This window comes from Lampetra fluviatilis, chromosome 5 (assembly GCF_964198595.1).
Source record: "Lampetra fluviatilis chromosome 5, kcLamFluv1.1, whole genome shotgun sequence".
Lineage (NCBI taxonomy): Eukaryota > Metazoa > Chordata > Hyperoartia > Petromyzontiformes > Petromyzontidae > Lampetra > Lampetra fluviatilis.
In genome coordinates, this window is record NC_136279.1 from 21,815,340 (window position 1) to 21,828,581 (window position 13,242).

The 13,242-nt window shown below is 47.9% G+C and overlaps 1 protein-coding gene across 8 annotated transcripts in view; it reads left to right on the forward strand.

Moving 5' to 3' along the window:
- Nucleotides 1-13,242, forward strand: part of LOC144932757 (Friend leukemia integration 1 transcription factor-like) — a 46,971-nt gene that overhangs the window by 12,370 nt on the left and 21,359 nt on the right. For all 8 annotated transcript variants that reach the window (XM_078857173.1, XM_078857174.1, XM_078857175.1 and 5 more), the window contains exons 2-3: nt 7,613-7,866; nt 12,717-12,874. In XM_078857173.1, the coding sequence (XP_078713299.1) occupies nt 7,613-7,866; nt 12,717-12,874 (412 nt within the window). The remainder of the gene's footprint in view (nt 1-7,612; nt 7,867-12,716; nt 12,875-13,242) is intronic.

The window sequence follows — 13,242 nt, forward strand, 5'->3', positions numbered from 1 at the left end:
CATCACCAGACAATGCGGCTGTCTCCAGCAGCGTTCTTCGCTACATTTTCATTGGGAGAGATGGGTGGTGGGGGGCACTTTCGACGATAAGACATCATCAATGTGAGGGGCCGCCACACCATTTGAAACCATTGGGGAATTTGACAGCGGCACGATGATGATGATGATGATGGGGGGTGTTTTCACCTTTTGTGTATTGTCGGGGGGACCCGCCCGTCAGGGGCCGCACTAAAGGCCACCACGGGCCGCCAGTGGCCCCCTCGGGCCTCGCAATGAAGAGCACGGGGCGAACAAGGCGGCACTTGTCAACCCCGTTTACTTGCGCGCGACACGGCCTGCCTCCGGATACCTCCAGGCCAACCGATACACACAAGAATGGGGCTCAAATTGAAAACAACAAGAATGGGGCCTCTCTTTGTGCGAGTTGGTGATGCACACGTTGTGTTTGGCTGGGGTTGGAGCGATGGTGTTAGCCGGTTGAACCCCGGCGACTCGAGTTCGATTCCCGCTCACGACCAACACCAGTGACGATTTTCTGAACAGGTCCTGGGCCTCCCCGAGGAAGACTCGGTGTGTAAACGTCGCCACTGGGGAGACAAAGGCGGTCGGGCGTGGTGCTGGCCATCCCCCCCCACCCCCTTGTGTGTCGTGCCTGCCTTCAAAGGTGCACGCTAACAGCACTTGCCCCAACAGTCTGTTAATGCTATTCGGATGAATCGTTGTCTTTGCAGTGGTTAGCGCCACTGGTTAAAGCACTAAGCGATAAATGCACCCAACCTAAGTTCGATTCCAGGCCACTGCTCTCAGCGTTAGGTGGCGAGTGATAACATCTCAAATGAACCGGCCCTGTCACCCAGCCACTTGTACCCACACCGACCAGTGTGTGGTGAAGTATGGTCAAGGAGGCCTTCATCCAGCAGTGGATTGACATTTCCCTTACGACTGTTGTACGTAGCGAATTCTACAACGTTATTCGGTACGTTCACATGCACCCTCAAGCGTAACCCCTCCACCCTTACCCCAAACGATTCCGTTCATAATGAGGCTTAGCTACACGTACATTAATCTGTCAGCTAATTGAAACATCTTTCAATTATTATGGAATAAGCTTACGGCTGTGAACCGTTTTTTTTTCTTTAGCGTATGCATGCCAAGCGTGTATATAATTGTGTGTATATTAACATAATCTACAAGGTTTGTAACGAATACCATTGAGTCTTCAGGCTGACCATCAAACCCCGGTGTTTACAATCGCTCATTTGATAGCTCGGTGTAAAGAATCTTCTTGCAAGGGGGATGGATGGATGGTCGTGGTGGATCTGCTGATGCTACACAGAGGCTGAAAGCAGCAAAAGCAAGCGGCGCTGTCAAAACGAGAGATCCAAATAAGTAATATTTAAAAATACTTTTAAAAAACACGCTTTAATGAAATGTACCGTTCTAGTAATGGCAGAACTCCACGACTCCAGGAAGTGGCCCCGAAGTTTGCCATAACGTAAGTGACTGTGGTGATTGATAGCCAACGTGAGTTGAGCGTGGACAATTAGACCAAAGCCGAAACATAACATATATAAAAGAATGTGTAAAAATATGTATTGTTTAATAATAGAATATAGTATTGTCATCAGTATGACATAAGTATACCAAGTTTGCAGTCGATACCACATTGGGAAGTAGGTAATAATTGAGTTACAATATTTGAGGATACAACAACAACAGACAGAGTGAGTTAAATAAAAGCGTATGAATAGATAGTTTAAAATTGGTAAAAAAATAATTATGATAGAATATAGTATTGTCATTAGTATGACATAAGTATACCAAGTTTGCGGTCGATACCACATTGGGAAGTGGGTAATAATTGAGTTACAAGATTCGAGGATACGACAACAGCAACAGAGCAAGTTAAATAAAAGCGTGCAATAATACAAGCGTATAAAATAAAAAAGCGTGTAATAATAATAATAAAAAACGACAGAAACAGTCCAAAGCCACCAGCCGAGAAGATAGATTCTTGAATCGAATCCATCCCTAATATAGACACACATACACCACGTCTACACAGACAAACACTCGCTTCTATAACCTTAACAGACTATTGGGGGCAAGTGTTTGTTTAGCGAGTAAGCACCACGCCCGGGCGCCTTTGTCTCCCCTCGTGGCGATGTTAACCACGCACCGCGCCTGGGGGGGCAAGGGGGGGGGGGTACTCATTTGAGGCTGAGTCGACCTTGGGGAGGCCCGGGACCGTTTCAAATAACCAACGTGAACGGGAATCGAATAGAATGTATGGGTTAGGTCTGTATACAGTACGTGTTTGTGTATGCAGACCTCACCATATAACATCATCGATTCGAGAGACGTGTCGACTCATCTAACGAATGATTATTACTCACAATCGCTTCGCCAATCTACTGCCGGATTAAAGGGCCCTCGATGCTCTTCTGGGTCTATATACAAGTATTATATATGATATGATAGTGAAATATTCGTAAGCGGGCACGGTCATGTACATTAAACGCCAACTCGCTAACGCAAAACAGATGTCACCGTGAGCGTTTCGCGTTTCGTAGTAAAAGCGTCCGCCGTGTAAATCTTAGCGGTAATGTCACTAATAATAACAACACTACGACTAACTAAGCGGTTGCTTTGCTTTCAAACGAATTACAGCGATCGAGCGCGATTATTATTATTAAAACTGCTACAAAAACGCCCCTTCCCTCTGCCTACATATGCACATCATATATATACACACACACACGTATACACAATGTACACGTAAAGACTCACATAAATGTAAAGACACACACAAATGCATACACATATATAAAAGACAAATATCCCCCGTGTAGCCTTGACAGACTGTAGGGGCAAGTGCTGTTAGCGATCAGCACCTATGGAGTGTGGCCAGCACCACGCCCGGCCGCCTTTGTCTCCCCTAGTGGCGACGTTTACTACACCGCACCAGGTACTCATTTGAGGCTGAGTCGACCTAGACGAGGGTCCGGGGACCGGTTCAGACGATCGTCATTTGGTGTTGGCCGTGAGCAGGAATCGAACTCGGGTGGCCGGTTGCGTAGCGCTAACCACGACACTACCGCTCCCCACACATACGCATTCATACTCATACAATACACATGCTCACACAATATACATACACACACAATATACATACTCATACAATATGCATACTCACACAATATAGATACTAACAATATACATACTCACATAATATACATACTCACACAATATACATACTAACAATATATATACTCACACAATATACATACTCACACAATATTCATACTCACACAATATACATACACGCGAAGACTCGTGCATATAAATACGCATTGATAAGTACACCCGCATTGATAAGTACACCCGCATTGATAAGTACACCCGCATTGATACTCACATTCGCATACGTCCACGTTAAAGACTCGCACACAGATTCATATTCACGCACATGCGTACGTATCCGTACATAAACATGCACATTACGTATTTATGTTCACCGACAAAAACATAAGCATTCATACTCACACATACTTACACATATACGTGTAGACTTAACAGACTGTTGGGGCAAGTTGTTAGCGAGCATGACCTACGAGGGGGTGGTTGGCAAACACCACGCCCGGCCGCCTTTGTCTCCCCAGTGCCGATGTTTACACACCGCACCAGGGTAGCTGTAACATTGTAATTAATGGCCGAACGGACCTAGGGAAGGCCCAGGACCGGTTCAAGTGTTCACCACTTTTTGTTGTTGCGAAGCGGAGCGCGCTAACCATTGCGCCACCGCTCCCACCCCACGCGCTCGTAAATGAACACACAGCGATTGTGCTACCAACAGCTTCAAACGAAATATTACAAACACACAACTATACACCATGCATGTAAACGTGTATATATATCGACATGTACTTGTACAATGGTGCCAATAGCTCTCTGTTAGACTCCGCACTTCTGCTATAAGTACGTTTATTTTGTCACACGGGACGATGCAACTTTTGCTCCACGAACGCTTAAAGATTTACACTCAAAATGTGTACTTTGTAAGTACGTAAGTTTAACTTCTTTCGCACCGTACGTAGCCAACCGTGCTAATCGGAGGTGCGGGGAAAGTACAAACTCAACACACACACAAACAGTTGTACGATGTGAACTTCCATTTCCACCACTATCTTACGTACACTTTTATAATAATTGATTAAGGCGTTTACATATAAATCTGTGAAAGGGATGTCCGGAGCACGGGTTAAGCGGCACTGCCTTCTACACCCAACGTAGCAGTGACTTGCTGAGTTCGATTCCTGCCCCCCCCCCACCCACCACGAACCAGCATGGGGAAGTATGGTCAAACAACCCTCACCACTGAAACGGTGTGGTGATGCCTTCATCCAGCAGTGTATAGAACATGACTGTGTACGGGGAGTGGTGGCGCAGCGGTTGTCGCATTGCGTGGACTCGTCACCGTGGGGGTGACAGCCCATTGCATTTGGAAACGACCAAGGCCTGCGCTTAGGTCCACTCAGCCTAAAATGAGTAGGTAGGTTTATCTGGTGCGACGTGTCAGTATAGGAAGTTGGAGTGGTGGTGGTGGGGGGTTGAGAGAGAAGGGTGGGGAGATAGAGACGGCTGGGGCTTGCGACGTTCTGGCCACACGACCCGTTTGCGTAAAAAAACAAATATAAGGAACTGAGTTTGTAAGTGGTGAGAAATGTGCAAGAGAAGTGACCACTAACACTCATCACATTTTCCATTAACTGCCTTAAACCAGTACATACTATAACACCCAAAAACAACACATTTGTCAATAACTACTGCTTTAAAAATGATTGTTTTTTTAATCTAACCTATAATAGACGTTCCGTTCAACGGACCTTCTTCGGACCACAGAGACATGGAGAGAGATACTAGGGAACTCAACTATTTACATATTTACAGCAGGTCATTTTAGATAAATGATAAACTACTTTGTTGAGGTATCATTCGTGTCCAGGTCGCTTTTGAACAATAAGTTAATACCTCAGTGGGCTTGATTTGGTATGGTTTATTTTGTATTTGTATGTGTTTGGGTGATTTATTTTGCCTTTCTTGTACTTTGCACTAACTATCATCTTGTTGTACTGTTTGTCGAAGACGTTCTTACCCGCCCCTGCTGGACATCTCTGAAATAAAAGAGCTTCATAGCTCATCGGATTCCATCTGATTCTTCCAGTATCAATACATATTCTCATTAAACCCCCTTTTATACAAAACACACAAATCAATCACCGTCGGGGTTAGCCACCGATTCTGATTCTGTGACCGGCACGTGCAATGAGCCCAGTGGTTTTCTTGTGCCCGTTGCAATTGAACGGCTCAAAAAAAACACATTCAAACCACCACCACCACCACGTGGCACGGTTGAGCATCTTCGTGCCAGTAGCGCACAATTAAGTGGCTCTCTAACAGCACGAAGGGCCACCCACCCCCCACGTCTACGAGGCATGTACTGACTTAAGCAGCGGGTAACACCGGCGATGTTGAACGAGCACGACGTCGCACAGTGTTGCAGCGTGGGCTTACTCGCCGCACCACAGCACCATGATCCCGCCGGCAATCTCGGTTCGATTTGGGGGGCTGGGCCATGGCTAACATCAGCAGCGGTGAGTTGACCAACCGAGCACCGGACCGGCGATGGTGAAGTATGGTTAAACACCCCCCCCCCCATTCCCGCTGCCTCCAAACCCCCCACCACCGAACATGGCGTGGTGGTAGCCCTTATATATATCCAGCGGTGGATTAACGGAGGGCCTCTGGAGTGGTTCGAAAATGGGAATGTTGGGATCACGTGTGAAAGGATGATTAACAACTGCGGCTCTCAGTCTTTCGCGAGATTCACACAAAACTCGTGTGAATGGACACGTTCTGAAGAGGTCTCATTCAAGTCGCGCAGTTGTGTGCCGGACTAGGCGAGTGGTCGTGTCATTGAGCTGTGCGACCGGCTGGTAAAATGGGACGTGCGGATACACACAGGGAAGAGTGCAGAGGGGAGAGGTTGCGCAATTGCTAACTGCATTGCTCATTTACATAAAGTAGTCACCCTACGTGAAGTTATGTTGTTATTTTTAAGTTGCATGCAGCACCCACGGGCCCGTCATACTCTTTGTCGTGACGAGAACCTACAATACAGCAGGTACATCTCCTCTGCAAGACCGCACTATGAGCAGGCTCTCTCAACTGCTATTCTACCCACAGCTCCATCTCTAGCCCCAAAACAGGCACACCGCCTCTGCCACTCTACTCACATCTCCTCTGCTGCTCTACTCAGACGAGAGAGCCCAGCTCGAGAAACTTCCAAGTCCCCCAATGATTTCTCAAATCTACCCCCTCTTTGAACTCTCTTCCCCGACCCCCCCACTCACCTCCCGAGCCCCCGAGAGCAACATGGAACGTTTGGCTAACGTTAGTCCAACGGTTTCCACCACGTGCCAATGCCGAGCCAACGTTGGCATTGTTTAACTGCGTCCTTGCAACATTGGCAGGTGAATCCTCTTCACCCCATTCAAGTTGGACATCTGAACACCTGTGAAAAGAAGTTTTATTGGTCATCGGATTCCTCCAAGATAAATGAATGTTCTGATTCTGAAATTCCCCTCTCTGTCCCTGAACTCCATCCACATGGCAGCCTCCTGTTACTCTGCTATATTTGTCCCTCGGGTCTTCACCTCCGCCATACACTGCTCCTGTTTTCGGACGCCACGGTGACGAGATGTTAACTACCTTGTCTGGTGTACAGGAGGTCGTGGGTTCGATCTCGACGCTGACGATGCCTGTTGTATATTTGGAGTTTGCGTGTTTTTCTCCCCCTGGTCGCGTGCATTTTTCTCCGGGTCCTCCGATCTCTCCCTCCACATTTATAAACATGTGTTTCAGAGTATTTGGTTCCCATACATTTACACATGATAAGCCACTTCGTTGAGCTATCATTTGTGCCCAGATCGCTTCTGAAAAAGAGCTACATAGCTCAGTGGGCCTTACCTGGTAAAATAAAAAAAATAGTTTATTGTTTTTATAGTCTAGTTTTTTCCGATCACCCATCACTTTTTGCAGGTGCCATGCTTCCTCATACAGTAGCCGAAGTACATTCAATCCGCGATTGACTGGGTGCGTCACTACGATACATGGGTGCAGAGCGGCGGGTCATTACATATCAGAACCATGAGAGATGGCGACGGCTTGGGTAAGCCTTGATGGCATGTGGCTCGGAACTGTTGGGCCATCTTTGGTCCAACGTTCCATGTTTACTGGGAAGGCTGCTGCTGCAGATGATGATCCTGCTCCTGCTACAGATGATGTTGATGATGATTCTGCTGCTGCTGCTGATAATTTTGTGGCCGCTGATAATCCTGCTTCTGCTGCAGATGAGGATAATTCTGCTGCTGCTACTGATAATAATGTTCCTGCTCCGGCTACTGATGATGATCCTGTTGATGCTACTCGTGACGATATCCTGCTGCTGCTAATGATGATGATGATCCTGCTGCGGCTGCTGCTACTGATGATGATCCTGCTGCTTCTATTACTGATGCTGACGATGCGGCGTGCGATCTGCCCTTCGCAGGAAGCGCTGTCCGTCGTGAGTGACGACCAAGCCCTCTTCGTCGATTCGCCCGCGTACGTGTCCTCGGCGCTCCAGGGCACGGCGGGCGCGCCCGTGGGTGTCCCCTCTTCGCTCCTCAAGGGAGAGATGACCGCCTCGGCTCCCGGTGAATTCACGCAGGGTGGCCGGCTGAGCCCTCTTCCCCAGACCGAGTGGTTGGCGCAGGGCGGGCGCGTGAGCATCAAGCGAGAGTACGAGCACATCAACGGCAGCAGGTGACTGGCGACGTTCGGTGTCCCGTTGTTGTTGTTGTTGTTGTTGATTTGTTGATTTGTTGTCAATCGCGGGTTGCCGAGCACGGAGGCACGCGCGGCTAAGTAACGTGCAGCACCGTTAAAGTTGGGAGCGATAAGCGTTAGCGCGTTTTTAGATTTATTAAGCAAGATTATTATTATTTCTACTACTGTGCAGTATAGGAACTTAGGGAAAGAGACGAGAGTGGGTGTGCTGGTTTGACCTGCAGTGTGGTGAGTGTGTAAGTGGGTGAGTGAGTGAGTGAGTGGGCGAGTGAATGAGTTGGTGAGCGAGTTAGTTTGTGAGTATGTTAGTGAGAAGGTGGGTGGGTGGGGGAGTAAGTGAGTGAGTAAGTGGGTGAGTGAGTGACTGATTGTGTTGGTGTGACCTGCAGTGTGGTGAGTGGCTGAGTGAGTTAGTGAGTGGGTGAGTGAGTGAGTGGGTAAGTGAGTGAGTGGCTGAGTGAGTGGGTGAGTGTGCGAGTGTGTGAGCGGGTGAGTGAATGTGCTGTTGTGGGTGCCAGAGTATCTGAGTGATGTTCATGGGAACAGTAACCGTGCTAGCAGTAGCAGCGATGGAAGAGTCATAGGGAGGTGACTAACCGACGGTGAGTGATTTGTGTTTTCTTAAAAAGGGGATTTCATCTGAATCAGAGTATTTATTTATGCTGGATGAATCCGATGAGCTATGAAGCTCTTTTTCACAGATGTCCTGTAGGGGTGGGTAAGAACGTGATGACAAACAGTACAACAACATGATGGTAGTGGAAAGTACAATAAAGGTAAACATCACCGAAATAAAACTAAACCCTCCCCATCACACCAGGCAAAGCCCACTGAGGTATTAACTTGTTTTTCAGAAACGACCTGGCCACAAATGATAGCTCAACAAAGTGGACCATCATTTGGACATTTATAGCGCCAAAATAATCTCAATAATCTCAATTGTGGAGGGAAAATGGCATGATGGCCACGATAACTCTCGTGCAGATGATCCAATACTACCCAGCCCGCAGTGCACAGTTGGACATTGTGAAAAAGAGCTTCACAGCTCAGCAGATTCCTCCAGGGTACGTACAAATTCTGATTCTGTTCATTTTTGTCGTTGTTGCTACGAGGGCCTTACCGATGATTTGATAGCTGGTGAAATGCATTAAAGGGTTGGGCCAAACATTGGAGACACAAACCAGAGTAAAACAATTAATGACTAGCTGCAACTCCGCGCTAGGATACGCACAGCTGCGTGCAGATCGAGTCCCGGTCCCAGGTCCAGGCGCTAAAGTCAGACAAATGCAGGAAACGGGAACGCGGTGTTGACATTTTGCTTTGAGGCCAGACAATGCGATTTGCTCGGAGCGGGTTTTTTTGCGCTGCTGTTATTGTGCGTTCGCGCGCGTACCAGCCCGAGTGCGTAAACACGGCCTGGGATTGCTCACGGTCACTCTCGTGACGAGGGGGGGGGTGAAGGCGCTAAACACAATGGTCTGAACTGGAACGCGCTACGTATGTCACTCGGTGCTGCGGTGAAAGTGGGAGATTGTGAGCTTTTCGTATCCGCGTTCAAGCAACAACAGAAAGAGTGAATGTTTACATTCGCAACGTGATTCGGTAATGTACGACCGGGATGTACTGGGTGTTCAAAAGGGGTATTGTCCATTATACTTATTTACAGTTTCTTTGTCAGTCCGCTAGAATGAAAGGCCAGGCATGGGTCGTCTGACCATACTTCACCAAGCTGATCATTGGTCGTTACGTCAAAGGGTTTTCCAGGACAGGTTCAGATATCACTTTACATTGATCTTAGCCGTGGCCGGGAATCTAACTCAGGCAGCCGGGTTCAGAGCGTAATGTGCTAACCACTGCACCACCGCTCCCCCCCAAAATATTTCATTAAGGGTTCATAATTAGACAGCAGAATGATCCAGTTGGGTAACAACGCATTTGGTATTGCGATTATCCGTGCATATGGAAAAACACCACCAGTATTTCCTGAACAAGTGCATATTGTAGTCCTCTTGTCTTAGGCGACCATTGAAATATATTTGAGCAAATGTGACCGACTGACTGCGGCAACGTTGATGCAAACTGTGGACTAGTTTTGTCCTCATTGTGACTCATTAGCACGGCGCAGTCACCATTGGTCACGGTTGCCTATCACTGCACCACTGCTGCTGTCAGCTGGTCGAATGCGCTCAAATTTGTTCTGACGGTGATTGAAGACAAGCGGACTACAATGCACCTCTTCAGGAAAAGCCGATTGTGTTCTTCTTTCTGCTTGCATGACGCACAGAGGCCGTGCCCTCTCGATGCGTGTGTCGCTAGAAATGCGCGGGTCTCTGGGTTATTGCTCCCTGACGATGGGGGCTTTCTCATCGTTTACAGACGTGAATATTTCATCGGCTTGTCATCCTTGCACGCGTCCTCCGCGGTGTCGAGATTTGGAAGAGTCCCAGCCGTTGGCCAACGTCTCGGCTGTGACCAATTAGAATTATTTCTGATCCGTATGACTGAAGATCCACTGAAGCATTTTCAGTGTAGCGACTTATATCCACCTACCTACCTCTTTGTCTGTCTGGTGCCATTCTCCTGACGATGTCCAGGATGGACGTTGTTCACCTTAAATACGTGAGCAATATGCTGACAACGTTTCCAACAGTGCGGTTAAAAACTACCGTCTTGTGATTCTCTCATAATGAATGATACCTTCGAGAGCACCCTTACAATTCGTAAGGGCAACAGCATCGATGCAGTATCGCGTGTTGACTTTATTTTGCCCATTTAAGCACGCGCGTATGTCTGATTGGTGTCGTTGGCATTCGCGGACAATTTGTCAGGCACGTGCGAGAGGCGTTTGACTTTGCTCGTCGCTCGTATTCTTGTCTCCGTTTGTACGTCATGTGTGTGCAAGTTGAACTTCTTTCGGCACTGTAACGTGGCCAACCGTGCTCATCAGAGGTGCGGGGGGAAGGACAACTAAAACTAAACAGATGAGTTTTTCAATCCAGGTGATTTAAAAGTGCACAGTTCCCAGTGGCTTCCGAATATCGGAAGGAAGAGGGTTGAAGTGCATCTGAAAGTGCGAGATGCGGTGGCCGCCTCTGTTGTGTGTTGGCTGCGTACAGCCATATTTGTCCATCCATCGCTGAATGAGGGCCACCCCACGCCATGTGGGTTGTGTGTTGGGGGGGGGGGTGTTTATTTGACCATACTTGACCATGCTGGTCTGTGCAGGTTGGTAAAGGCGAGGAAGTGTAGACGTTGGAGCGGACAAAAAAACTATGGATTTTTCATCACCCTCCTCTGCCCGCAACGTAGCCTCCCAGCAGCCTATTGTCACGCACGGTGGTCACCCATTCGAGCGTTATCCAGGCTCAAATCTGCTGAGCTTATTAAAACTATTATTTATTTTTTTACCAGGTAACGCCCGCCACCAAGAGCTCCTGCATACCAGTCGAGGTAGTTAACATCTCGCCACCGTGGCGCCCTATGAGATGGACCTGACAAGATTGGGTACATTCAAGGTGGCTTGGTCACTAAGGTGGCACAGTCTATATAATAATAAATAAGTGAACGCAATCGGCGTGTTCCCGCTCCGATAGCGACGTGCGTGTGCCAATGTTCGCCGTTTTTTTACACTTCTGTTGAGAAACTATGTGTGAATACAGTGTGCGACTTCTGCTTTTCTCTAACCAACCCACCGTACGTCGCGTGGGCTCAGTTGAATTCTGCTTTCTCGGGACCAGATGAGGGGTTGAACAAAAAAAAATCCACACCCCTTTTTGGAACATGGTGGACGGTGACAAACGTATGGTGGGCGCTAACCCCACCATTTGGCTTTACTGAGCCGTCAATGGAAATTTCACATTCTCGTGACGAGGCCCAGAGTAACTTTCCGAGGAGGGCCCAATGTTTGATTTGCCAAACAAATAAGAAAAACTAGTGCTAGTTTTAGTGACCCGCACTAGATGATGGGTTGAGTTGACCCCCAATTAGGATTAGAACTGTGTTTCAATTTGGAGTTGTGCACTCAGATTGACACTTAGTCAATGAATGCATATTATTGATGATGATTATCATATGATTATACTTATCTGTGAAAGCCTTACTAAGTCTCAAGACTCTTTTGCAGGAGCATTTTATCTTGCAATGTTTGACCAATGCCCTTGCATTGCACGCTGAGGAGGGCTAAGAAACAAGAGTACGCAAATAAAACCCACCACACCTACAAAGGGGATAACATTCATCGGTCCACACGGATGGGTTCACGAACCCCCACCCCCTCCATCTCCACCCCCTTGTTGTACTGCCATCCTTCAGCTGCTCTCACAGCCCAGCGAGTTTCACAAATCTCTGTGTGATCCATCAACCCTGCTCGATGTTCCCGCACGGCGCCCTCTTTGCCAATCCACTGCTGGATGAGGGCCACGGGACTTATTTCATCATTCTTCGCCATGCTGGTCACAGTGTGGGCTGATGATGGTGGGGAGCAGAAACGCTGGAGCGTAGTACAGTACAACAGTAGCTTTTGCCCAATTCCCTCTGCTGGTGTTGTAGACCCACAGCTGCCCCTAACACCCACGTTATGCATGGCAGTCACCCAACCAAGGCCTATCCAGGCTCATTCCTGCTTAGCTCCTGGAAAGATTTGTTCTTCTTGTGAGCACAAGGCACTCAATTGCTACCCGAATGAAAAAATGTATTTAACCATGATAAGCAACGTCATATTGCTCTCGTGACCATGCTGTCCCATTCGCACACTCTCTCTGACACTCTCACTCTCTCTCTCACTCTCTCGCTTTATCTAACTCTCCCTCTCACTCAATCTCTTGCAGGGAGTCGCCGGTTGATTGCAGCGTGACCAAGCGAGCTAAGATGCCTGCGCCGGGCGCGGTGGAGGCGTCGCAGCCGGGGTACGGCGGCTACCTGGACGACAAGGGGCTGCCGCCGCCCAACACAACGGCCAGCGAGCGTCGGGTCATTGTACCGGCCGGTACGGACTATGCAAAGCATGCGTCGCTTTCTCTACATTATAACAATGGCAAGAAAAAAAAACAATCATCACGTTGAATTTGGTCGTGCGCTTTTGTTTGGCTTAAGAATTCTAGATTTGAAGCTTTCGTGACTGCAAGGATTCATACTCTTAGATCTTTTCGGTAAAGTCGCGTAGGTAAATAATAAATAATTAAGTAAATAATAAAATTATTATGAGAAATAATAGAAATAAAATAATAAATCACGACGTTTCGGAGGCAACACAAGCTTCCGTCTTCAGGTGGAACAGTCACAGCACAATTGCTGTATCAAGTAAAGAGAAATCCCAAGAGACCCGACCTTTTATATACCGGCTGAGGGGGGGAG